We start from the raw sequence: 27,224 nt of genomic DNA, 5'->3' as shown, positions 1-27,224 counted from the left end.
TCCAAAACACTGATAGTCACCGGGGCGGGGAGGGGGGGGATCCCAAAATAAAAATAGGTCTGGGAAATAAACTGTCAACATGCAGATTTTTAGCCAGAGAACACCAGGAACACAACTGCATTACATCCAGGGTGGCTGCAGAGCAGACAGCGCAGCCCAAATTCTTGCTTTGACATTGGCTGTGACCTTAAATACACAGGCCGACTATAAAATCGGCATTAGCACAGCAGAGATGTTACCTGCATTTATTCAAAACAAACCTCTGCCCATGGCTAGAATCATTCTCCCACCCTCCTCTATACCCCACCTTTATGGGGCTTCCTGCATATAAGATGTAACCTGACTAAACACTTGCGGTTTGCATGTGGGATGCTCCCATGCCCTTGTAACTGTTAGATAAAGAGCACTGTACTGCCCGTATTTCCTTTCACAAGCCTGCTCCCCAGCAGATAAGCGATCACCACTCCTAGATACGAACTCTTAATTTATCAAGAGTTACATAAAATGTTGCAAAAGACATGACAGGTCCCTGTAAAATACTGACATCATGTGAAAAGGCTGCAAGCATTATAAAGAGTCCCTGTGTGCTGAGACCAGGTTGAGCATTCAAGAGTGCAGCCCCCGTGGATGTTGGTTTAATAGCAGGGACTCGGGGAAAGAAGTGGTGCGGCAGCAGGGCGGCTTCAGATGGACAACCTCCTGCTACAACACAGCAGGGAAACACCAGGAGCCCACGTTATTAGCTGTGAAGCTGCTATTTCCTGGCTGCTGTCAATTTACACAGCTGTTTTGCCAGGGCTGGAAAGAATAGATTAAGAGGATATTCAGTTAAAAAAAAGCTTCTAACCTAAAATGAAAACAGTTACCAGGAAGCTATTACAACATCCAGTAAAATTCATGCAGACAAGCTACATGAGAGACATGTGGTTTGACCCCAAAAAGTTAGCGGTGTGAAACCACCCACTGGACCAGACAAGTCCAGAGAAGGCATGAGAGAACAGAGGTAGAGACAGCATTGTAATCGTGACAAATGCCAGTGCCCACGATGCTGGGAACAGCACTGAAGCTACAGCTTCATATTGCTATGCACCTGTGCTGAAGAGAGCTGTACCTTGGCTGCTACTATTATGTCCTCCTGTCTGTCCTGCAGATCAGCCCTTAGCAGGTCATTGAGGCTCTGACCAAAGTACTTTAGCTGCAGCACTGTACACAGCCCTCAATTGTGCCAGCCTCATTGCCTTTTTCCCTGGCTCAAGGCCTCCACCACCCCCTTTGATAGGAACGACCTTTCTGTCTCTAACTGCATCTTCTGTCTCCAGCGGGATTCCCATTTCACCCACTCCAGACATCTTCCACCCAGTTTTAAGAGCAGCTCCACTAAGATTTAGCTACAGCATTAGAGAGATCAACAGGACTGTGTGGCTGCTGTTATTCTGCAAGACCATGTTCCTCCAGACTAAGTCTACACCAGATCAGTCAACTGGAACACCATAAACTAAATCAGGTTGGGGATCTGCACACCTTGCTCATGCAGAAAGGAGGCTCAGAATCTAGAAAGATCATATAACCCAGCCTTCTGCCTTTCTGTGAACACACTGCCTAACATACAATAACAAGAAGTAATTAAAACTTATACCATGCTTGCACTATCTCTTCTTCTTACAGAGCCATAGAAGTCTGCACACACACTTGGGTGATTCCAAAGTCTTGGGTGATTCCAAAGACTAACCTGAAAAGGACCTGGGCTAAAGGGGCCTCCTAAGTCCACCCTAAAACACTCTTCAGTGATTGAAAAAGGAAAATGATCTCACATAATGCACATAGTGATAAATGACCCACATAAAAAAAAAAAAAAAAAAATCAATCAATCACCACTTTAAAATTTTCCAGCCAAAGCAACTTGTATCTCAACCCCTGCAACTAAACCCAGGGAAGCTTTTGCCATGCCATTCTGGTCTTATTTCAATAATACATGCTCACATTCATCATTCCTGTCTGCCCCAAATCTATAGATCTTTGCATTTCTGAACCAAGGTAAATTTGTTCTCTCTATAGGCTGTTTATTTTATACTAATGCTCAGCAAAAATGCAATCCACAAACCCGCTTCACACTATTGCCCCACTTTATCACTAAGAAATGAACTGAGGGCTGGGGGCACCATTATTGAGTCAGAGACACAGTGCATTGAAAATGAATATCATATTGTTCGTATCTCCAATGATCAAGTCATATTCACCCACAGAGTCTACAGATAAGTTCATTGTATTAATAATACAGGGTTATATATAGAAAACACATTGACTTTATGCCTGAAGGGCCTTTTTAAAAGGCTTCTTTTTAATGTAAAATACATTTTCTCAGTTATGCAGTAAGAGATGGGACTTGAAGAGACATGTCTGCAGTGCTACAGGGTGTAAAATAATTGCTTGGCAACTATGTTCCCAAAGGAAAACAAACGCGAACCGTCTCCCACAGTCTCCATTACAGAGCCGGGAAACACAAGATTCCTCGAAGAGCCAAAGTGACCGTCCCAGAAACAAAGCCGCTGCTTCCACGCGCCTCCACCCACTTCTTCAGATGTCACCTTGTCCTCTCTTCCAGCAGCCACATGGGACAGGGCAAAGGACATCCCATAGCTGGAGGCAAGCTCTCCTCCCCATTGAGCTGGTACCCGTGGGCTCAGTCTCCCTTGCCACCCACCCTCCCAGCTGACAGCACAGCCACCAGGCTCAGGCTTCAAGCCCAAGGGAACGATGCTGATCCTCTGCTCTGATGTTTTTCTGCTCCACAATTCCAGCGTTGAGATGATCGCTTGTGGTCGAGCCTGATTTTTTTTAAAATGCAGACAACTCCCTTGGCATTTTGCCCACTCCTTCCCTATCGGATGGCTGGGAGGAGGGCAACAAGCTTAGTACCCTTTGCCCAGCCCCATGCATCAGCATTCCTTGCTGCTCCCCACCCTGCTGAAACAGTGAGGGCATCAGGTCCTTCCATCTCAGGCTGCTGATCATTTGTTTCCACACCATTCCCAGTCCAACAAAGTCAGCGGAAACTTAAAAGAGGTTCTCACCGCAGATGCCAACACCCGTGCTGGCTTTGGGCACATGAACGTAAGGGAAAGCAAAAAAGGGTGGCGATACGAACACACCCAAGCTGGCTCTGCTCAAGGTCTGGAAATCATCTCTGCATAGAAATTTGCATTCACATGACAGGGATAATAGACGCCGCAGCTGAACCACTGCTGAGAAGTAGGGTGTTATTAGCTTGGCTGTTGCTGCATGTGCCTATGCTGTTTCTAGGCCAGCACTGGAAAATCTGCAAGTTACTGTACTGGTGCCACAAGGAGTTTGCAGCTCAGATCTATGCCTCACTGGTGTGAAAAATTCATTTTATATTATAGTGACCAGCTCTGAGATTACTGACACGGTCCAAATTAAGCACACATTCAAGGTCAGGATTTTCAGAGGCCTGAGTAGAAAGGGTATTACACCGTGCAGCAAGAGAAACAGCACACCGCGCTCCTGGTCGAGACAAGACACATATTTTTGGCAACCCCTCCTCTCTGACACCATACAGAAAACTTTTCTGCCGTCTCTTGTACCCCACTGTGCATCTCCTCCCCACATTTCAGTAGTCGCAGCATCCTGTGCTACTTGCCCTCAGCCAACGCAGGGCACAAAGCAAGCGTACCTCGTAACCCTTTGCTGGGTTACACAGCTATGCCACAAACACTCACGGCAACGCTATATGCTGTTGCGCGTTGCAAACAGAGCAAAGAGCAGTCAGCACCCACAGAAGATACCCTGTTTGGTCAGGAGTTGATACACCAGTGCAAAGCCACAAGTTTGTTTCAAAATAGCTTGAAAGAGAAAAAACTCATGTGCCTCTTGAAGTTAAACAAGTGTATTTTCCACCACTCTAGTGAAACTGGGATCCATACTGATCAAATATGCAACGTAAAAACCTAACCTCAAATCCCGGCAATCACTGCAGCTAACAGCAATGCAACTGGGCTGTCATTATCTTCCCCATTCGCTTCCTAAGGGTCCTGCACAGGACGCAAGGGACTGACCCCTTTTCCCTGCCTCCCCTGAGGAAGAGAAGGAGCACCGCCCCATTTAGAAAGGTGTGAACGAAAAGATCGTTGGCGTGCTATTTGCAACCTACCCCCTCACATCCATCATGGAAAGTTAGCGTGAGTCACCGACAGCTCAAAATAGACCCAGGTACAGAGCACCAGGCCACACCAAACTTCCTAGCAAAACTTGAAAGGGTTTTTCTGTTGCTCTGAAACGGATGTGCACCATGGCTGAGATCTGCATTTTTTTAACCTTTTGAAGTCCCAGCCTACGGTGATATTATCATAACCGCAGACTGAGTGTCCACACAAGCTTTCTGCCTCCAAGTCTGCTGTTCAAGATTCACCTCACTGTGTGAAGGCAGGTGATATTTTAGTCTCTGACAAGGTATCTACATAAATACATCCAGTGCCAGAATCCATTTGTAGCCTACACTGCTCTTTAGTAGCACACACACAACGAAGCTAGTGGATATTTGAATCCTTATTTATTTTTAAATGTTATGTCATTTTCACTGGCAGCAAAATAATGCATCATAAGCATGCAAAGAAGCACAAACCTCAACCCTGTAAATGCATTTTTGCGTGCTTTAAAAACCATAGCACAGAACAGCGCTGCCGGCACATTTCAAACCTGGAGGATGAAGAATTCCATGTGGAGTAAGTGTGCAGCAGCAGGGGCTCGTGAGCAAGGGCAGCCACTCGGCGCTGTCAAAGCAAACAGCCAAGGGAAAGCAGCTGGGGCATCTTTGACACGTTCAGAGATGGATCTCCTTTTTTTCCCGTGGCTGGCAAGTAGGTGTACAAAGCCAGATAAAGAGTAATTTAAACTGCGTATAACTCAAATGTAGGGTCCTACAGCAAAGGCACTCTTGGCCAGATACAGGACTGGCAACAAGATTCATACATGGGTCCGGGACTCTGCGAACAGGGCACCATCGCCCTGGGTTCACTTCCAGTGGAGAAGAGGAGATGAAACTCATGTCTCTGAAGACTCTTAACAGGAAAAAAGCCCCTTCCTATATACTATCAAAGCACTGGAGAGGCAGGATCCTAAGCTGTCACACTGCGACACCCTCACTTCTCCACCTCCCCAAATCAATGCAAGTTTGCTTGTTATACTTCCGAACACACTTTTCATGCCTGCAGAGAAGGCTTTCTACTATAAACAGGGCTACTTACCATAGCAGAAACCATAACGCAAGCCTGACAAGAAAGCCTGTCATGCAAAGGACTTCATGTTATCTTAATTTATGATCAAGAGCTGAATTCAAGACTAAAGGTTGCATCCGAGTTACGCCACAGTGCAGATCAAGAAGAGCAGCCCACGGAGCTGGCTGCAGAAGCATTCCCAGCTGCTGGGCATGAACCAGGGCAGAAGTGATGCAGGCAGGACACTCTGAAGCAGCATTAAGAGCAGCTTTCATGGAAGCTGAATTAAGTTTTCACGGCTGGAGGACAACGGTGATTATATAAAGGCTATCTACTGAGAGAGGAGGTTTTCTAACAAGTCCTACTACTTTTCTCCTCATCTGCTCTGGCTCTGCTGATATCTCTCGTGCTCCACTCCCTACCCATCAGCAAGGATGCCCAGCTACAGCAAATGGGAACTCAGCTTAGGGAGAAGTTAGAGGCATTTCTTATCAACCAGTACATGAAAAGCTTTAATTTAGTAAGCCTTGGGAGGAAGGAAGCCATTTAAAAGGAAACCAACAAAATGGCCACGTTGTATTGTCAATCCACAGCACTTCGTAACAACTCATAAAAGAAACACCAAATTACGGTAAGCATCTGCAGGTGGAATTAGGGTCTCTCCAGCACCTAACTAGCAACACCCCGAGCTTGTCCCAAAGCCACGTGAGTTGCTTGCTTATCCCCATCTCACACCCTGCAGCCCACATAAGAGCTGTCCGTGTCATCCTGCTTATTTGCTAAGTAACACCCTCCTACAAAGCTGTTCACAAGCGACTCATTTCTCCTTCCACGCTGTCTCTGCGCAGAGCCAAGGGTACGAACGGGAGCTGCACGCCGGCTGTGCCAAACTTCTGTTGAAGAATGGGGCAGGTTGAGAAGTGAGCACAGGGGGTTTGTGGTGTAAACAGACAAGTCAGGGCTTGAAGGTGATCTTAAATCTATTCCCATCTGAGAACGTGGTTATTATCTGAACATTTCCTGTGTGAAGAATGCGGGGTGGAAGTCGTAAAAGGGCAGACTTGTGACATTTGCATGTTTAAGTTTGGCAGTCCTGAGCGCAATACAAGCCATGCAATTTTATATCCCGTACCATCATAGTGTCTCCCCATTTTGCCACTTCTCAAAGGTAGCAAACCCCTTTCCTCCTGAACAGAAGGCAATTTACGTGTTTCTTAAAATAATACACACAAAATAGCATATAGGGAATAAAAAAATTCTTATAGTTAAAGGAAAATTAAAGGGGAGATCCAGCTAGAACTTGCAGACTTGTCATGACCTCACTTGTCTCAACATGTTCCCTGTAAAATGGAGATACAGGCAACAAGATGCCTCACCAGATGATTGGAGCTCTGTTCCTTAGGATTCACTATGAAGTGAACTATCAAAAAGCCAATGGACAAATGCATCTGCTGAGGCTGTACACACAGATGGCTGAATTTCACCCCTGTGTCTGCAGGATTAACAATAAACCATGTCAGAGACAGCCTCCGAACAGCAGCTGACAGCATCCCCTCACTGTAGAATCACCAGACCCTGCAAAAATTCAATGAGCACATGCAAGGAAAACAGAAGTCCCCACCTCTTCCACTTATCTACTGGAGTCTGACGTGAGCGAAAGCACAATATGAGAGAGGTTCCCATGGAGGACTACTGCTCCTACAGCAGGGGCACACCAAATTCTGGGAGGAATCCAGAATTCAGGCACTGCAGAGTGGGAAGGGTTTTGTATTCAATGTTCAACGCGAAGGCAGAGACATTCACTAACCAATGGGTTAGTGCAGCCAACATGAGCGCTATCTCTTTTCTCCTTGTACTTTCCCAACCTCCGCTTTCCCTTAACCCTGATTTTGCAGGTGCATGACAGACCAGCCAGGACAAGAGCTGCACATGTGGCTGCAGTAGTCCCACCACCAGCAGGAACCTGTCACCTCCAGGTGCATTGCTCAAAGCCATGCTATGCTTCACTGGGAGATACACAGCAAGCAAAAGGAAATGAAAGCCATATGCATGAAACCAAGCAAGACAAAGCTGCTGATATCTCAGCAAAGTGGCCCATGTAGCCCCTGAGCATTGGTTTCTCAAACTGGGCGATGACACCAGTGGACGTGCGATGGAGAATAGGGATGAGTCCAGTCCAGCTTGCATGGGGGAAGCTGGAAAGCTGGCACCTGCATTAGCCTGTCTGCAGGTTACACTAACTGAGAGGGTTTGCCTGGTGGAAGGATCATTCTTCATCCAGTCTCACTACCTGCTGTGTTAGATCTTTTGTCTTCTTTAACTCAAACCTATTAAAGTTTTCCTTGCAGCTCCACGCCCATTTTCTTCCCATCACACATATCCTCCACAGCCGTTCCAAATCCTGTGTTTTCATCTCCTTCCACAGTTCTTCACTCATCCTTCGCAGACAGCTTCTACGTGAAGTTCATTCTCTTTATACTCAGCTTCTCCCTGGTTCCTGCCTCCCAAGGTGCTAATTACAATACAGTTTATTAGCCAGGCACATACCATTTAGACTCTAAATTTGGCCTGCTTTAAATGAAGCTAGACACCACCGAAGCAGTCCACTGCAGTCAATAACAGGGAAGGAGATTTTTCAAAAGCACTTAAGTGGCTTTGGAACATGAATCCCATTTTCAAAGAGACACTTAGAGTAAGTCACTTTTGTCAATGAGAGTATGGCTCAGAAAGCATCTTTGAAAAATAATACCCTCAGGCTCTTTTAAAATCCATCACTACCAAAGAGCAAGTAAAGCAGCCCAAGTAGCCTTTTCCTGTGAAGGTTCAAAAAGCAAAGGGCTAGATGCTTCAACCCTGTGGTTTCGGGCAGGTGTGAAGGAAGCAGGGATACCATTCAGCTGGTAACAAGGCTGCATCACAGCCCAGAGTGAAGGGAGAAGCCTCACAGATCATCCACAGGTAGGATAACACAAAATTACCAGCCCATTAATTCATTTAATTCAACTTATTATGGTAGCTGGTAGAGACCTGGTTCAGGATCCAAGCCAGGGTGCCTCTTTCATTCCAGGTACCATCACTGTAGCAGCTGAGCGCCCATCATCCCAGCCCACAAGATGCCCATGAAGCCAGACAATACCATAGCTAGAACATTTGCTGATGGAGAGAAAAAGCCTAAAGAAGGCCTGGGGAAGTCCATGACAAAGCCAGGAAATGATCCCAAACTTCCCTGGTCTGCATCTTCACCAGAAAATACAAATAGTTGTTGTTCCTCAGCCAACAAGCATTACCCCATGGGCAAAGCTGTCCTCTCCCAAGTCTGCCACATGTCGCATTGTCCAAACGCGAATGAAAACAGATTTCTCTGGGCACGAACATTAGTCTTGACGGATGAAGGGAGTCAGTTTGGACATGACAGCTCTGGACAGCCAGCTGCAAAGTAAGAGCCTGGCTTGAAAACATTACCCACATGCGGCAGGAATGTTCCTCTGTCCCTGCCAAGATGCCACCATCCACAGAATCTGCCTAGCCAGTACTGGCTCAGAGGAAACAAGTTGCTGTTTCCCCATCATTTAATCTCTCACTTGTGTGAGCAGCGGGGGCGAGGGAGAGGGCAGGGAAATACACAGTGACACAGACTCCTGGAAACACTCCATGAACTTAATTTTTTGTGACGCTGTCTGGATACCAAGAGTTCTGAGCATAATCAGGATGCTGAGAATCAAATTGAAAGTGTCTGAATCTATACACTATGCACCACAGGGGGCAAATAAAGGAGATAGCAAAGGTCATTTTAGTTTCAACTTGCATTTCCAGTGTAGCAAAGTTCTGTGCATCTCTTAAAGACCCCATGCCTTGAAGCCTCCGTGTGATGCCTAACAGAAATCCATAATGTTTTGGTCAAATTCGACATTGGAGTAACCAAATTCAACACTGGAGTAACCAGACACACTCCATTCATGCCAAAAGGCACTGTTAGCTAAACCAGAAGACCCCACTTTGCCACAGGCCATTTGTAGAACATTTTTGCTCGTTTTGGCCAACTACCCCCCCAGAGTAATGCCATCTCAGAGCAAGTCATTTTGAAGGTGGGGACACAGAAGTATGGAGCTGGGACATTACAGGAGAGCCTGGGAAAAAACTTCCAGACATGAGACCATACAACCTTATACTGATTCCCAGACTCACTATGGCTTCCACGAGAAAGAAATCCAATTCAATGAAGCCATATAATGACTATTTGCTGCAGTCCCACTTGAACTACTTTCTCCGTATGTAAAAGGAGCTCTCCAAGAAGTTAAATTCTGCCTTACTACCTCCATCTCAGACTCTCCCACTCCCCTCCCTTGACTCAAAATCCCCACTATGCGGAGTCCTCAACTGGTTTCAAGCCCTGACCCTGAAGAAATAAAAATCTTGTGTCCTGGATGAAAACAAGCCAGTTTCTCCTGCCAGCAACCCTCTGGTCCCAGCAACACAGCGAAAGCAGAGAGAATTTGCATCCAGATTTACCTCCGAGTTGTTACCCTGCTAACCAATTGCTCACTGGATACCTGCCCACAGAATACCAAAGATGCAGTTTATTAATGTGGGAGCATCTTGAAAACTCAGATAATGACAAGGGACCCTGGGCACTGTTCAGAAATATACTTCAAGAGTTTGCAGTTTGAAAACAGCACAGAACTGATTCTAGAGGCTGCATCCAATATTTCCCAAGAGTCATTATACACAACTACAGTAATTCATTAGGGATCTGTTTAAATAAGAAGGCAAAATAAAAATTCTGGCAAAAACTTGTCCAGCATTGAATTAAGCTGAAAGATTCAAATCAATAAATGCCATCTCAGCTACGAGAGGCTACACCATAAGACCCAAATGCTTCCACAAGACACAGCAAGAAGAAATGTGAAACTTCTGCCTTCTCGGTAAGAGCTAGCACTGAGATTAAGAGTAACACAGCAGCCTTGATGCATCCTAATCCACAGAAAACACTGGACTTCTGTACAGGGCCAGCATTTCAGAAAGCTTGCACCAAATGACACAGCAAACCCACAAAGCTGTGCCTCTAGCACATGGTTTGCTAGTGTGGCTTAACTTCAATAGCCATCGAATAACTCCCAAGCTGTTTTTGGAATCCATTCATTCAGAGAGATTTGTCAACGCAGAAGTGGCCTCAATCGAGCAAATAAACTCTTGGAAGCAAACGGTTTATCTAGCTCCATGGAATACTTGAAATCTTCCCTTTTCAGCCCTTGCTCTCAAGTTCTTTAAAGTTGGTAGGTTTGAATCCCAAAGACTATGGGAAAGCTTTGCAGTAACCCCAAGCCAGCTCCCTTGACATACTTTTTTTTAATAGTATTAAATACCACAGATTACATCAAGAGAAGAAACAGACAACAAACCCCAACCTAGACTAGCATCACAGCACTGTGACCCAAGGGCTCAAGGTAGCCATGTGGTTTTTGATACCACCTTTGGATGACAGAAATACAAAGTTGGGGCCAAAGCACCCCTCTTTGGACCAAAGCTGGAGAACACGAGATACGGCAGGTTCCTTGCAGGAACACAGTTGAGCTCAGTGGGCATTCACTGCACTGAGCACCTCAGACGACACCGACTACAGGATCACCCAAACCAGCTGATACTACAAAACTAACATCACCACCCTTCACAAACAAGCAACCCTAGACAAGGCATCCCTTCAGCTAAAGCTCCTGTCCCTCTGCCAGCAGCTGCGCTGACTTCAGACATAAGGACCTGCATTATAACTAGCCATAGGCAGCAGGAAACAAAGTGTGCATCTCATGCAGAGGCTGAAAGGCCCATTGTAATTAACTGCTCTCGGCCCTGTACGTTGAACAAGACAAAAAACAAAAACCACAGTTTTCTTTTGCTGGTAAGCCCTAAAAATGCTGCCCGCTATTTCTCATAAAGGGCCTATACGCCCAATGCTTTTTCTGCCCATCACACAAACCGCGAAGGTTAATTCCCACAATAATCAAATTTTACAGACAACGTCTGCAGGACAGAAAGAATATCACTGTGTTCTACTTGCACAGACACGTGTTTCTCCTTGGGCTGAACCTGCTTGCTGCCCGGTGGCACACCACAAAAAACAGTGACCACCAAGGGCAGACAGGATCCAAGCACAGGGAAAACCATTTACCCAATGCCAGCCAACATTTCTGGAAAGAGCATCTCGATGCTCAAACATGATTAACGGTTTACTTTAGCTCATGGGCGAGGGCGGATGCTCTCCCAGCAGAGCGCGGCAAGCATCCGATGGGGACGTGCTCCCAGTGAGCCTGGGAAGAAGGGCTGGGATAGGGGGAAGGTAGTATTCTAATGTTTGTCTTTGTTTTAAACACCCAAATCTATTTTAATTGGCAATAAAAATTAATTTTCCCCAAGGTCAAGTCCGTCTTACCCCTGACAGTAATTGCTAGTCTGTATCTCAACCCACCAGCTTTTTCACCTCATTTTCCGCCCCTGCCCTGTTGAGGAGTGAGAAAGTGGCTGGGTGGGCGTCTGGCTGCAGTCCAAGGTTAACCCACCACAATACCTCACTCTTTGGATACTCTTTAAAAGAGAAAAGTTAAAGCTTTAAGAACAACTTGGCGAAAACAGCTTTACTAAACCATGACAATTACAGTTCTTCCCGCAGCTCAGAGGAACGACGAGAAGCAAGCCATAGGACTGAAAAACTGGAAATCTAAACTCAAGTTTTTCCTGTTTACAAATCAAGACCTAGTGACATATTGTTATTTTTCTGTTGTTTCCCAGTTACAGGGAAAGAAAGGATCAACCCCTAATTTGGCATCTCAATACATCATGCAACACTCAAACTGTGTCAGGATGAGAAGTAAGCATGTTTCCAGTAGATGACAGTCATTAGCATGGCACAACAAGCAGCAGGACACCACTGGGGGCATTTCTCCTTCCTATTTTTCAAAATCATTTTCTTTTAGTCAGTATTTTTAGCTTCTCTTTTGGAAGCTTCAAATGCTGCCCCTCTTCTCCCTTAACATTTCTCAGTATAGACATGTGTATGTGTACATACAGGTCTGGTATTATTCAGATGTGCAGGGGACTTGTCCTGCTACTGCATCAAGCAAGGCACGTGCTGGTCCTCCTGCAGCCTTTCAGAGGTTCCCTTCAAGCCAAAGTGTGAGGTTTGGCCCACACTCCAGCATCATAACGCTCCCAAGCAACTCTCTGGTCTGCTGCTAACGATGTGCCAACCTGTGTTTGCACAAAGCTGAGGAGAGAAGTAGAAAGAGGTAGCAGCTATTTCACATCCTCCTTTTCAGAAATAAGAAACAAGAACCCCCAAAACAACTTTTTCGCAGCTCTTCCTGTTGAAGTTCTACTGGAGAAAACAAAGACCATTCATTGTTTAACACGACGGGTTGCAATCCTATGAAGTTATGGTATTTTCCTCACTCCCTGTTATCCCTTTGGAGGATTAAAGGGATGAAACAAATCTGAAACTACAGAAAACTCAGAACTCTGTCCTGATATGGCAAACATACCCATCACTGCTATCCTCTGGCCATCCTACGTTAGAATGTAGGTGCTCCCTGCCAGCTGACAGCATGCAAAGTTCTACCTAATACAGGTTACAAGCAGACTCCAGAAAAAAATACTTACTTTTCACCTTACATGAATTTATAGAATAATTCACCTGTTTTAGGAACGTAGAGAACACCACTACCTGGCACCTTGACTGTAAAGCAATTCCCTATCTTTTCATTAGATTCTTCAGGCATTAAACTGTTAAGTATCACCATAAAATACATGTATGCAATATACACTTCAAGGCTGTTTCTTAGATATTGACCCAAAACCAATGCTGATTTCAATTCAGTCAAAAATCTAACTTTTAGATATATTTAGTTTACTAGTTTATATTCAGTTTACTATACATTTTTAAAAATGAAAAGTGAAACATTTCTACACCCATACCACACAACTCTTCCCAAACAGACAAGCTTTCTTTCAGTTTCTTTGTGGTAGAGTTTGTAGTTGCCTTTTTGTTAGGGAAAAAAAAAAACTAGAGAAAATGTTGGATTCGGACGCAAACATCAAAGCACCAAAAAAAAAAAAATAAACCAACTTGAAAGCAAATCTGACATAGTTGCTTCAGAAACCATAATGCTGGGTGAGTCACGAAGACCTCAATATAACGGAATTATCCTGGTTCCTTCAAACACTTCACTGTCATTTTGTGGATCACCACAAAACTAAATTTTAAGTCTTTTTCCACTTTCAGTAAACTTAAGGCATTATGAATTATACAGGTGAACAGCATGATAAGTGTTTTAAAAAGACATTTAAATATTAAAAATAAGACAATTCCAGCAATCCTTGCCCAGAAAACGTATCATTATGTAGCATGGAAAAACAATTTCTCTGTTCCCACACCTGCCCTCACAGCCACTTATCTAAAAGTCACTGGGCCTGCAAACATGCAGAAATCATCCATGCGATAGCTGCAGACACCAAAAAGATAAAGATGTTAAAAAATATAGGGAAATCAGCTGGCTGCGTGATGAGGGGAAAGAATACTATGAAGGGAGAGGCAACAGAAAGGAAAAACAAAAATCAAATCAAAGAACATTGCTTTTCTTCTTCTTGAACCATAGGAAAGAAACAACAGTGATGATAAATATTCAAGCAAACCTGAAACAAAGATTTTGCTTTTATGCTGCAAGCAGTCATCTAAAATCATCGAGCGCGTTCAGGCACTGCTGCAATACGAGGCCCAGTAAAAGATCTGCAACTTCAATACAACGGGCACTGTGCACCAGCAGAAGGAGGGGGCCTGCTTCCCTCGCTTCAGTAAGGAATATTTAGGTATCAAAATGCAGAAGCACATCACATTCAGAGTAAGGCTGGAAGAGAGAAAGTTGCTAACTGGCGAGCTTAAGAAATCTGATTTTAGTTCTGATGTCTTTCCTAGATTTGCTAAGTGAGGAGGGGCAGTCCCAGTCATACCTGTGCTGTAGGTCTTCATCTCTACATGATTACAACTGCATCCCCACTTAAAATCTGGGAAGAAGGAACAGTTCCTTTTCTCCATGCTTTGATCCACTCAAACTGAAACATCTTGGATGCAGGGACCATCTCTAAACATTACAGAATGCTTCCCGTAACAAGGCAGAGTCCTCCCAGCACCGATGGAAAGAAGTGCCAGACACTCCGGGAACTCCCTCAACAGCTTGCTATCTCTATTGATTGTACTGATACCGTATGAAGCGTGGCAGTGTGAAATCCCTACTTAGTGGAGCAGGCAATGCTATTTGCATTGCAGTATGTATCTACAAAAAGACAGAGTCTAGTGGTTGCTCCAAGGTGACCTGGAGACGGGACTCTTGGGGTTCTAGTCCTGGTTTTGCTGCAGAGTTATAACGAAACCTGCTACATCAAAATCAGTGGCCCATTTTTCTCTGCAATAGGAAAAATTAATTCTTCCGAACTTCACTGGGGCACTTAAAGGAGTTACTGCACAAAGTATTATCATGCGTTTATTTAAACTTCCTTGGATGATGCTTAAAATATATCACTTTGCAACTTCATCTAGTGTTGATCAGAAGACAAAGCTACACTAATTCGTCCAAGCTGCAACTTCACCCACTAAATAGTATGCCATTGTTTAATCTTGCTACCGTGAAGGAATAACTAGAGACTGAGGAATATACAAGTAAGGAAACTTTTTAGATTATTATACACAGAAGACAAATTCTTCTTGATGAATTGCAGAATAACTCTTTTGAAGCAATAAATTTACACTGCCATAGCAGAACAGAAGCTGGCTTTTGGTCCTTTACAATATCCTGCAAGTAAGGGAAAAGAAAGTCCATGCAACCTGAGAGACAACCCTTTCTGGGAACCAGGGAATATGTGCTCTCCCTTGCAGAGAAGGAGAGAGTTCAACTGAGCCTTCTCTGGGACAGGGGCTGCATTATTATTTAAAGAGTCACACTGCATAAAGTTACTAAGCAAGAACACCACGGACCTTCAGACCAATGTATTCTCTGATCTAATTCAAGATCCCTTTAAACCTCAGCTGCATTAATACTGCAGGCCATTAAAACTCAGAGCGCTAGTTGTCACATAGGCACACTGCAAATGCTAAAGGGATTTTGGAAGCGAAGGCTGGCCAAGAGAAACGAGACTTCGGTTTTACAATGGATCATAACATTTCTAACAGGCTGCTCTTTCTTTCAGGTCTTGCAAATATCACTTGGCCCTTACAAAGAAAAGGAAGAACTGCCAAACTTTCTGCTAAAAACAATAAAAAAATTAAACGCTAAAATATATTAGTCCACACTTACACATCAAGTGCATTTTGCCTTTAAATACATTTAACCAAGAAGGCATCAGATTGTAAGTTTGGACTTACTCTGCAAATGGCACACAGTATACAATGTAAGAGAGAAACAACATGTTGTTATCTCTGTACCATTTCATCTATTAGTAGTAGATAAAACTTTAAACCGAAGTATAAGTGCCAGTTGCTCACAAGCCTTCCTGGTACTCGAAAATCCAACCTACACCTGGATCAGAATTTGTTTCTATTAATTTATATAAAGTTTTTAAGTTCATGAGTCAATGCCACACTCCTGACCCAAGCCCCCCAGGAGTCTGAAGGCATCAGAACCCAGAGCTGGATCTGGTTTCTCCTCCACCCTGCAGTCAAGAGACCCAAAAAACATCAAAAGGCTTCTTAGCAAAGAAATATGAATGTAGTCAAAAGAGCTAGTTTAGAATAACTTTCTGTGCAACTCAGCTGCAAAACAGACAATATTCTCTAATGGGAAAGGCATACTAGAAACAACTTTCCAGAAATAACATTGCCAGCAAAGATATATTAAGGGAAAATGAACTGTAAGCAATAACCAGCCAATGCTTGGCAATCTTCATCCCCACTAAAACATTTATTTTCACGCCATATTTTTTTTTCCCCTTAAATACCCCAGTGACAAATAAATTATGAGCATTAGAGCTAATTTATTACTCAGCACTGCTGAGGATGGAAAGGAAAAAAAAAAAAAAAGGACAGCAGTATTTTAAAGCCGATTCTTATTCTAGGAAAAGAAATACTTTAATAAAAACAATAATAAATTCACTGGGAAAAACTGCTCTTGCAGTTAAGTCATTGGACTGAAGCACCTGAAACCGGAATTCCCTCCTCTGCCAGAGTCTTCATCTGCCCATGCCTATGCCATTCGGGCTCTGCTGCTGTTAACCAAGCAAAAGCTTTATCAATAGCTTCAGCAACAGAATCAAGCCCTTAATCTCTGCCTCAGTTTCCCCACCTGCAACATTTCTCCCACCCAGTCTACTCAGACTGCAAATATTCAGGTGCAAAGTCTGTTGTACAGCACCAAGCACAACAGAAAGCTTTGAAGCACTGCAGTGCTCCTATATTAAAATTGTCTTTAATGACATCCTCTATGCAGACCTCTCCACTGACTTCAAGGAGAGTCTGATCGGGTCTCTACAACAGGAGAACAGTATTGTATTTGTCACATTTAACACGTGAGGGGAAGGGGGGGTGTGCACCAAGAGGCAAATTCTGCTCTTAATCCCCTAGTTCCCTCGTGTCCATCTCACAGGACGCCTATTTCTGTTTGTTCTAGCAGGAACCCTTTGATGATTAACTTCTGTGTTTATCTTTGATAGTTTTTTTTTTCCCAAATATGGAATTTTAAACTTTTTATTAATATCCCAAACCCCCGTAGCAATAAAACTGAACAGAAGGAGCCTGTCTCATAGACCACATATGCACACACAATCTCACCTGGACTTACATGGTACTATTTTTACTGCAGATATGTTAAGAGGGCTTTTGCATGCTGCAGTCAAACACTGCTGCATGGGCAAAGCTCTCGCCAGGAAGTTAAGCGTGGCTTAAAAGTTTTCATTCAGCAAAACAAGAAACAATTTGGCATTCATTCCCACGCAAACACCAATGCACTCTCCTTGGGAGGGACCAATTATTTTCCTTTCCATCTCATGCTCAGGCCAGTCATCCTCTATCACTTGATAAAACACATGAATAGCTGCATTCACAGCTGCAGCAAACAGAGACATCTCAGTAAAGCTCTGTGAAAACAGCTAGCCGGAGCACACCAAATAACTGTTTCTCAACGCGCTTCCCATATGCATGCCCTTTATCTAAAGAAGCCCGTGACTTTGGCAGATGTTGGGTGCTTGCAACTAGGTCAGTTTGAACCAGAGCGAGCCAAGGCTAAAGGCTAGGGAGAGAATTAAATTGCGCTCCTGCTCCACAAACTGTGGCTGTCAAACCGAGAGCTCTTCACCTTCTGCTAGAGCAATGATTTCACCACTGGCTAGGCAAAAGCTTTGACTGGCAGGGTGATGAAACGCCTCGGCGATAAACCATCAGGAGCACTTGGAACGTTATTACCAGTTAAAATATTCCAAAATATAATGCACGTAGGAATTCAGGGGTGGGAGGGACAGGGAGGGAAGCGTTGCCAAGGTATGTGAATCAGCCTTATCGAAACCCTCATCGCTGCACGGCCGGCATGACTGATCACACTGCTGCATTCACCTGAAAGGCACAAGGCTCCGGCTGGAAAAGGGAGGTTCCAGCCTTTCCCTCCTGGTGCCATCTGCACCAGTAACGCTCGGCTCTTTAATCCACGGACCTACGCCGCAGGAGAGCAACCGGGGGTGGAAATCATCTGGGCTTTTAAAAGTTGCTGCGAAAACCCTGAGTAACTTCTGCAGCAGGAACGCCTGCAGACTACAAGCAGCATTTTCCCCGCTGCCACTGCAGTTGCTGGGAAATTCAAGTTTCCAAAAGCACGCAGAAGTAATTAAATGAAGCCAAATAAATGCATACACAAAACCTTACAAGAATATGCAAATAATAGGGTGTATTCAGCAGCCCCAGAAATCAAGGCAGCAGCACAGGCTTGCATTTGCATAAACTATGCAGGATATGGCACCAAGTCATTTTGGAACATGTGCATTTTGCAAACAGCAAGCGCACTAATTGACAAATATTTTGGAACGTGATATTGATCAAATACTCCCTAAAACTTCACATGAAGAACCTCAGAGACACTGTACTAATTAACCACAGACATCCACTACTGGCATCGTGGGGTATTTTCACTGCTGAGTTCTGTGGGAAAAGAATTGGACTTTATAGATTTTTATCAGCATTTATTATTTATAAAGCCCTGTTGGCAAGCACAACATTTTATGAACAAATAAAAGTGAATGATCTTTGCTTCAAAACCACATAATGAATGAATGTCTACTTTGTACACACATTCAAGCGGGCGCTGCTAGTTTATTGTGCAGAGAACACGGAAAAAAGAAGTTTTTACATCTCTAAAAAGAAATAACAATATCCACTTCTAAACGTACTGACACGAAAGCCAAGCCCAATCAAAACTGAGCTCTTCAATCACTCCTAAGAAGCCAAGCCCCCACCTTGTTTTCTTAACAAGCTGAGTTTTTGCCCTCATGGTCTCCCTGTGCACAGCAAGGCAGACAAAAACTGAGGAAACCGACTTGTCGCCGTATAAGGCAAAAAAAGGTTTCTCTTCCTGAGTTACAAATAACTAGGGAAAGTCACACATGTGGCCAAGCAAAGCAGAAGTACGAATACAGTACTCGCTCACTGCTGACAGGCTAAAATTAGTAGTTTATTCAACTGCCCAGAACTACACGCTGTGTCTGTCCTCCGCAGCATTCCCTATTTGTCTGTCTTTCTGTTTGCTCTCCGCTTTGTCTCGCCTGCTAATTTGTCCCTTGGGGAGCAGCCGGCACACCACCGCCGAGCCCAACCGCCCCTGCTCATCCCCGGAGCCCCAGTAAATGAGTATCCACTTGCAGCTACACCTGGGCAACTCTGCAGTGCCTCCGCTGATTTCACCCCCAAGACAGCACCCGAGAACAGCACTTGGCCCCACGGGACACTTCGTCTGCAAAAATGATTAGGGCCTCCACGCTTTCCACCAAGCACCTATCCTGCTCCTGCTTTCACTCCCTCACGACACCTGTAAGCACAGCGCTTGTCCAGATTCGCTTTAAGCGCAGATTTACCCTCCAAAGATAATTCCACATTTGCATCTGTTCATTGTATGAAGAGCCGCGTGGTATTTGCAATGACGGAAGATAAATTATACAGGGAACGGAGGAACACTTGCACAGTGCAGCTGGGCCACTGCTTATGCATGCTGGGGATTGTTTTGAGTTTAGTTTTCCCTTTTTTTTTTTTCCCCCCACTGACCAGTTGTCTGTTACTGTTTGTGGATCCGGCTGGCCACGGGGGCCTGATGTCATGCTGGTCAGGATGCAGTCCTGGAGAATGGCAGAGGGTAGGGACAGCAGCAGCACCTCAGTCGAGTTAACCCCTCGGAGGAGGGAGGTAGGACTCCTGGAAGCGCAATGGCAGCGGTGTTTTCCAGCCGGTGGGACTGGGGTGCGTGAGAGGGAGCGAGTGCGCTACTCCGGTACAAAGCATGCCACAAGAGTTGGGGAAAACAGGAGAAGAAATGCTAAACTTTTAGCATTTCTTAGAGGAGAGAGCAATGCAAAGGAGTTTGAGGAAAATGCCATGCTTGGGACTGTTACTGCCTATGCTCAGACACTGTAGTGAAGCCTGCAAATATACAGTCCTCTAGCAGATCTATACATTTCCAGCATACTGGTGCCCACGGGGTGACATCACCTCAGTGGACTCTTCCTTGGCCATTACTTTGACGAAGGATTATCCCACACTCATGCACACTGACAGCTCATTTTGCAAGTAGCTCGCTGGAAACAATATGTTTACTTACTAAGGTGTTACTCACATAAAAGATGTCCCTGTCCGGCTCCTACAAATTAAGTGACATCCACCTATACTCACATAGGGTACAGAATTACTGAATTTATCTCAACAGAGGTGATGTAGTTTCCTTTGGAATTACAAATCCCTTCCAAACTAAACTTATGCGTTCTATTATATGGAAATGACTGCTAATTACCATTTCCATATTAATAGGGCATATTAACCATGGTTAGTTTAGCCACATACCTTGAAAAATTATAGATCACGTTCAGTACAAATTTGCATAAGTAGTTTGAGCACGTGAGAGAGGAGCAGTGCTAAATACTGAATACAAGTACAGAATGCAGAGATCTTACACTTACTGTATAATATATTACGTGTATGGCCTCAAAAAGCCTCAGAGATTATGAATACATTTCTTTTCCATGGAAACTATAATTCTCAAATCCAGCACGCTATTTTGAGAAATTTAAATCAACTATACACTTACATCTGCTGGAAGAAGAACACTTCATTTTCACAGGCTGCCTCTCTCGGCGTATACTCAAAGGCACAAGCACAGCCGTATGGACATCTTTCCAACTCTTCTACTACAGTTCTGCCTCTGACACCAGATCTCCCTATGCAAATTCAGTGCAAAGTCCTATTTTGACTGTTCTCTACCTAACACCCAGGCTCACGGAGCTGCTGTGCTTAACACCGCTGCATCACTTGAAGAGGACAAGGAAAATCAGTAACGCAGGAGGCACGAAGCAAATGCCCCGCTAGTTTTTTTCTGGGTATTTATACAGCATAAACGGGAAAGGCTGGCATTTGACCCGAGTTACTGCCCAGCTCGGAAACCAGCAGCAGTGACAAGCCAGCCCGCATGCAGAGCCGTGCACCGGCGTTTCGGGAGTCCAGGGACCGGCTGCAGAAGTTACCGCCGCACACGCGAGAGGGACGGCGGAAAGGTAACCCCTCACACTGCTGAGTCATTTAAGCCGTGAAACGCTGGGCTGTTGTAAAGCCCACCCGGGGGGCGGGGGGGCTGCCCGCCGAGCTGCCCCGGCTGCCAGGAAACTTCCCCTCCACTTCTGCCGGCGCATCCCCCGCTCCGCGGCGCGTCCCCCGCCCGGCAGCGGCCGCCGGCTCAGCCCCGCCGCGCCGGCTCGGCAGGTAGCGCGGGGGGCTCCGCGGGCCGGCTCCCACTCACCAGGTAGGCTCCCACCGTGCCCTGGGCCAGCATCAGGGCGCACTCGGACACCAGGAAGAGCTGGATGCTGGAGAAGCAGGAGACCTTCCTCCGCCGCCTCCGCTGCCGCGGCGCGCCGGCCCCCGGGTGCTCGCCGCCGCCGCCCGCCGAGCCCCGCTTCCCCGGCATCCTCCCGGGCACCGCCGCCGCGGGATGGCGGGCCCCGCGGCTGCTCCGCGCCTTCCTCCTCCTCGGGGTGCCAATCACAGCGGCAGCCCGCGGCGGCTGCCTCTCCGCCCGCGGGCTGCTGCCATGGCCAGCTCGCCGCCGCCTCCTCCTCCTCCTCCTCCTCCTCTCTTCTCTCCTCCCCTCGCCCTGCCACGCTCCCTCTCTCCGCCGGCCCCGCGCAGGCCGGATCCGCGCCCCCGCCGGCGAGGGGCGGGGGAAAGCGCAGGGCTGGCGCCGGCGGAGGCTCCGGGGCGGGCGGGGCGGCCCCGTCCCGGGATAGGCGCGGGGCGGCGCGGCCGGCTCGTATCGCCGGGGGGGGGAGAGCGGCCGCCGCAAGGCCCCTGCCCCGCTGCCCCCTGGGCCGCTCCTGCCGGTGCGGGGCCGGGGCCGGGGCCCGGGCGCGGAGGAGGCTCCCGCACGGGGCTGGAAGTTTTTCAGGCGGGTTGAGGGCAAAATGCCCCCAGATAGGCCCGGCCCGCATCTCCTTCCTGGCTGTCCTGGTTTCGGCTGGGAAAGAGTTAATTGTCTTCCTCGTAGCTGGTAGAGTGCTGTGTTCTGTATTTGGTACGAGAATAACGTGATAACGCGCTGATGGTTTAGCTGTTGCTAAGCAGTGCTTACACTGGTCAAGGACTTTCCAGCTTCCCATGCTCTGCCAGGTGCACAAGGAGCTGGGAGGGGGCACAGCCAGGACAGCTGACCCCAACTGGCCACAGGGCTAGTCCATACCATAGGACATCATGCTCAGTGTAGAAACCGGGGGGAGTTGGCCGGGGGCAGTGACCGCTGCTCAGGGACAGGACGGGCATCGGGCAGCAGGTGGCAACCAATTCCATTGTGCATCACTTGTTTTGTACGTTCTTTGGTCATTATTATTTTCTCTTCCTCTGCTGTCCTATTAAACTGTCTTTATCACAACCCACAGATTTTATTTTTTTTCCCCCAATTCTCTCCCCCATCCCACTGGGGGAGGGCGAGCGAGCGGCTGTGTGGTGCTTAGTTGCCGACTGGGGTTAAACCACGACACTGGTGTCCCCCAGCTTGGGCGCCCTGATTTCATTCTCCTGCAAATGCTCCTTTCTAAAGGGCGAAGGGAGGCCATATAACAACTGCATGTTCAAAAAAATGAACGGCAGTAGGCGTCATGCTTTGCAGCGCTGCTGCCACATGGGCAAGCTTTTGCTCTCAGGGCCGTGCTTCGTGTCGCCAGCCACGTGTCTTTCTGATGGTGCCTTTTGTTGTCGCTCCCACCTGGAGTTCTAATTTCAAGAGATATCTTCTTTTAAAAACCACTAATCATCACTTCTACTGTTACAGATCACATTCCTTGGTGGCATAATAGCAAAACCTGATCTGCTTTGCTCTTCAAGCACACTTTTCCAGTTCATTTCTGGGTCCACACTGGGGGCTGCTGCCTTACTTCCTTATGTTATTAAACTTCCAGTTAAGTGGAAGTTTAGGTCCTTGATCCATTTGGTGCTGGGATGTCTGTGGCCTTTGAGAGGAACAGTTTTCTGTGGAAACATAGGTTACATTTTTCAAAAATAACTACATGATTTGGATCCTAAATTTCATTTTCAAAGGTGGTTGAGGCTTCGAAATTCCTGAATACGTAGGAAGATCCCTTTGAAAATGGAACTTAAGAACATTCTAATTTTTTAAGGCATAAGCCAGTCACCACCAGTCACACCAGAAGTCAAGAAAACTGACATTTTACATGAGCCCTTTTTTCTCCCAGCACCCTTTTTGAGTTTCTTCTCCCAAAATATCATCGTTGTCCAGGGTTGGCCTTTTTCATATGAGTACCTTTAATAAATACGATGCTGAAAATTAATCTTGAGCAGAGTCTCCACCCTGGTTGACGAGTCCTTACCAAGCCCAGCTGGTGTACATTGCCCCAGCAGAACTGCAGATCATTGCCGGAAAGAAATGCCAGATACCTGGCATGCTCAGCTGTTGCCCTTTGCTCATCAGCTGCCAGCAGCTCCCTCCGTGCTGAACTTTGGCTCGCCGCAGCTCTTCCAGCAGGTCTAGGCCATATCAACAGGAGTCAATAGTCCCGTCTACCCCAAGGACACGGTCTCCAACATTGATGGCCTGAGGCAGCGTTAACAATTAGTGGGGAGAACAGTCTGGTGCTTGTAGCTGAGTGGTCTTAATTTTAATGAGATACAGATCAGTCTTTCAGACATTGTGCACCTCACAAGATGCACTTTAGAAGCTACCGGAGACCTCAAATGCCAAGGGTTTTGCGTGAGGTTATGAAAAACTGGCTCATCCGTACAGGGTTCTGCCAGTTCATAAGGGGTTTGTTTTCCATCCAGGGAAAACTGGTTCTTCCACCAAAAGAAAACAAAAGCTCATTTTCTTGAAATCTCTTTAGACTACAAAAGTGCTCATCTCCTTCCTAACATGTTTATTTAGGGACCTCTGCTATAAAAATTCTGAAGTTAGAAAGCTAGAAAGGTCTCTGTCTCTAGATGGGTAGATTCACAGACTAATTCAATTAGTGTGGCTAGACAGATGCTTTGCTCCAGATGGATGCTGTGGTGCGTTATAAACAGGATGGACAATCTAACAGACTTTTCAATAGGTGAAAACAGAGTGGTGTCTCTTAAAACACTTCAGCATATCGAATTATGGCAGGGGAAGTCTTAAAATTCCCTGGAAAAAAAAAACTTTTGCAGGCATGCTGGTCTTTCCAGTCAGCTTTTGCCTGCTCTAGGTTAGGTGCTAAAGGCAGCAAAGCTCTGAAAACTCATATAACTCACCAAGTGTGTATCTGGAGACCCGAGTAAACTGCACTTGCTACCGCAGTTGCCAATATTCAAGTCGATGCTTTAAAGCTCTTGAATATATATATAATATATGCAAGTGCCATCACGTGTCTTGATCACGTCTTAGACGTCCTGTTGGAAGAGTTTGTCCAGGCTGAGGAAGCAGATATACTGCTTGTCTGTCGCAAGGAAAACAGCTGCTAGAAAAATTTGACTCTAATACTAATTATCTGAAACATCTGGTTGGTTAGTTTATTGCAGCAGAATACAATTATCAGTTAAATTTCTGTCCAGAAGAGACGGAATGATTGGATTTTTTTTTTTCTCTTCTTTATGTTGTATACTTGCACTTACTTCCTTTAGAAAAATTCCTCCTGGATTGCTCTGCTGAAAGAAAGAATGAGGGTCTTGCATCTCCACTCAGGTATGGCAGTAGATCTGAGTTTGCTTTCTGCCACCTTTCAACATACCACATTCCTGGGAGATCTCAGCAGAGTGCTTCAGGGATGGACAAATGACCTGTTTGGATTTAATAGTTAATTATTGTTATACCCAAACAGTTCTTCTGGTCTAAATTGACCCAGCTTTAACTACTAATGTGTGGAATACTAATGTTCTTGGATTATCATTGGCCTAGAACAAAAAGGGACTTTATAGCTACAATAGTCCCTTTTCCTCAGGGCTCAGTAGTTTTGCCAACGCAAATCTCAGGTATTTCCCCAACCAAAGCGAGCATTAGCAACTTTTTTCCCCACAGTAATTTGTATTAAATTTCTTGCAGCTATCGTGTCAGATTTTTATAAACACTTGGACACTGATACCTGGGAGGCAACGTGCTGCCGTAGGTAAGGTTGGACACTGCAGTCTTTAATGGGTGAGCTCCCCGAGACAGTCTTATTACATCTTGTCTGCTGGACATCTCCTCGCTGAGTACCTGTGGACTTGTGTCAACATTCACCTTTGGGTAACCTTAGCAGCTGGAGTTTTCTTGATCTGTCACCATCCTAAAACAATTTTTGCTTTAGTTCATTTTTTTCTTCCTGTTTGTGGTTAATCTTACTGAAAATTAGCTGTGTAGTCATGTGTTTTAATACTAGATAGGCATAACTTTTTTTTCATCCGTGTCTAGAATCGGTGCCTATGGTGTATGGGGTTTATGGGCTAGCACAGAAGAAGGACTGAGGGAGAGCTATGAAAGCTGGGGACCTTAGTGAAGCACTCGACTGAAATCCTACACCTCAAGGGGCAAAAGTGCAAACTTAAAAAGAAAATCTAAGCTTAACCATCAGCAGTGTTGGTAACAGGAGGAGGAAGAGTAGAGGATGATTTTCCTTAAGCAGAGCTGGTGGAAACCTCTTCCGTGAAATGTGCCAAGGCAAGCAGCTGATCTGTATCGTTAGGCTTCTCTACAATTGCCATTGGAATCGTATTCCCAAAGCTTCCGGACATATTTTACAGTCCAGGGAGCTAATGTGCACCTCATCCAATACAGCCGCGCTGGAGCAGCGGTGGGCACCCCGTGTACCTATTTTTGCTGAGGATGCAGCAGAGAAAAACAAGGACAGGTGCTAAGAGAAGATGATGGTCTCACAGGAGACATATCGGTCCTGTGGTGCGTATTAAAAAAAACCCAACAAAAGCAGTGCTGCGACCATAACTATTATCTTCTCTCACCAAAACTGCTCACCACGGGCCTCTGGACATTTTCTACAGGGCCATTGTGTATTTTATTGCTCTCCTTTATGCTGCCCTAGATCAGGAGCAGCTATTAGAGTTTGATACTCACCCAGGTGTCTGCATCCTCACCCTGCCCCATGGCTATGGCTTTCTGACAGGTGTTTGTGCAGTGCAGCGTTAGGGTTTCTGTCCTGCCCTGTGGCCCTGGGTGCCAGCCTAGCTGCAAATCACTGTTAATCTGGCATAATTGCAAGAGTGCATGAGGAACGTTATCTTGAGAGCCGCCTTTGGGGCATGCTTGCTTTGGTCTGCCAGGTTGACGCTTGTTCTGCCCCTTGATCTGGCAGAGTCGATGCTTTCACCTGGCTGCGAGGATCTCCTAGCACTGCATTAGGTGCTGGAAAATAACGTTCCTGAGAGGTTTGCATTCTGCTCCGTTCACAATTACGCCAGTGAAGTTAAAAATCAGGCACAGCTGTCTCAGATATCACTCTCGGACTACACCCGTGTGGGTTTCTTTCCAGGACAGTGTAGCCATGTTGAGGCCAGTTTTCATTTGCTTTAAGCCATTTGGATGGAAGGAAAGCTCATGTGCTGCCAAAATGGATTTGCATGTAGCATAAATCATGTCTTCTTGGCACCAGATCTGCACCCCTGGCTGGTCCTGCTTGGTGCATTTGTCTGAGGGAAGGCTTAGATACTAAGAAAATGAGGAATAACTTCAGATATGTTCAAAGAGCAAGGAAGAACACCTAAATAAATAAGAAATCCCAGGGCTCTAGCCAAGAGGCTTTTCCTTGGGATGGTTTTGAAATTCTTTTTGTGATCCTCTGGTGCAAAACCCTACGGATCAGCTGGTACAGGAGGGAGGTGACAGGAAAGGATTTTAATCATATCCCAGTGTAGAATGGGGGTATAAGCATGCACATTAGCCAAGGGTGTACAGCAGTAAGGAGGGTTGAGATTGGGACAGCTTGTGGATATATCAGCAGCTGTGATTTCCAAGATACCACGATGCTAACAGTTTTAATGCAATTTCTTTCTATAAACACTTCTGACTTTACTGCCTTGCTATTTTGAGTCCTGCTAGAGACTTGGACTCATTAAAAAGGCATTTCCTTCAGACAAGCTGATTAGATAGCTGTTCCTTCCCCCAGATGATGAAAGGCTAGAGAACACCTCACTAAGCTAAAAATTGCAGAAAATTAAGACACATTAGTTTAACAAGAGGTGCAGGTTCACCTTGAAATCTCCCACTATGAAAACAGTTAAAAAAGAGAGGAGATTCTTAAATGCAAGGATTGGATGACTTGTCTACA

General features: G+C 45.7%; 1 protein-coding gene across 2 annotated transcripts in view; it reads right to left on the bottom strand.

Annotated features, from left to right (window-relative positions):
* SLCO3A1 (solute carrier organic anion transporter family member 3A1) overlaps positions 1-21,724 on the bottom strand; it is a 152,643-nt gene extending 130,919 nt beyond the window's left edge. Inside the window, exon 1 of one of the 2 annotated variants that reach the window (XR_012776271.1) lies at positions 21,245-21,546. Coding sequence is in view for 1 of the 2 variants with exons in the window: in XM_075506257.1 (XP_075362372.1) it covers positions 21,245-21,412 (168 nt within the window). In the remaining variant the exon portion in view is untranslated. Of the gene's footprint in view, positions 1-21,244 lie in introns of both variants that reach the window. The other variant, XM_075506257.1, reaches the window with a different exon arrangement.
* Positions 21,725-27,224: the final 5,500 nt, after the last annotated feature.

Source organism: Mycteria americana, chromosome 6, assembly GCF_035582795.1.
Source record: "Mycteria americana isolate JAX WOST 10 ecotype Jacksonville Zoo and Gardens chromosome 6, USCA_MyAme_1.0, whole genome shotgun sequence".
Classification (NCBI taxonomy): Eukaryota; Metazoa; Chordata; class Aves; order Ciconiiformes; family Ciconiidae; genus Mycteria; species Mycteria americana.
This window is presented reverse-complemented; position numbering and strand designations above follow the sequence as displayed.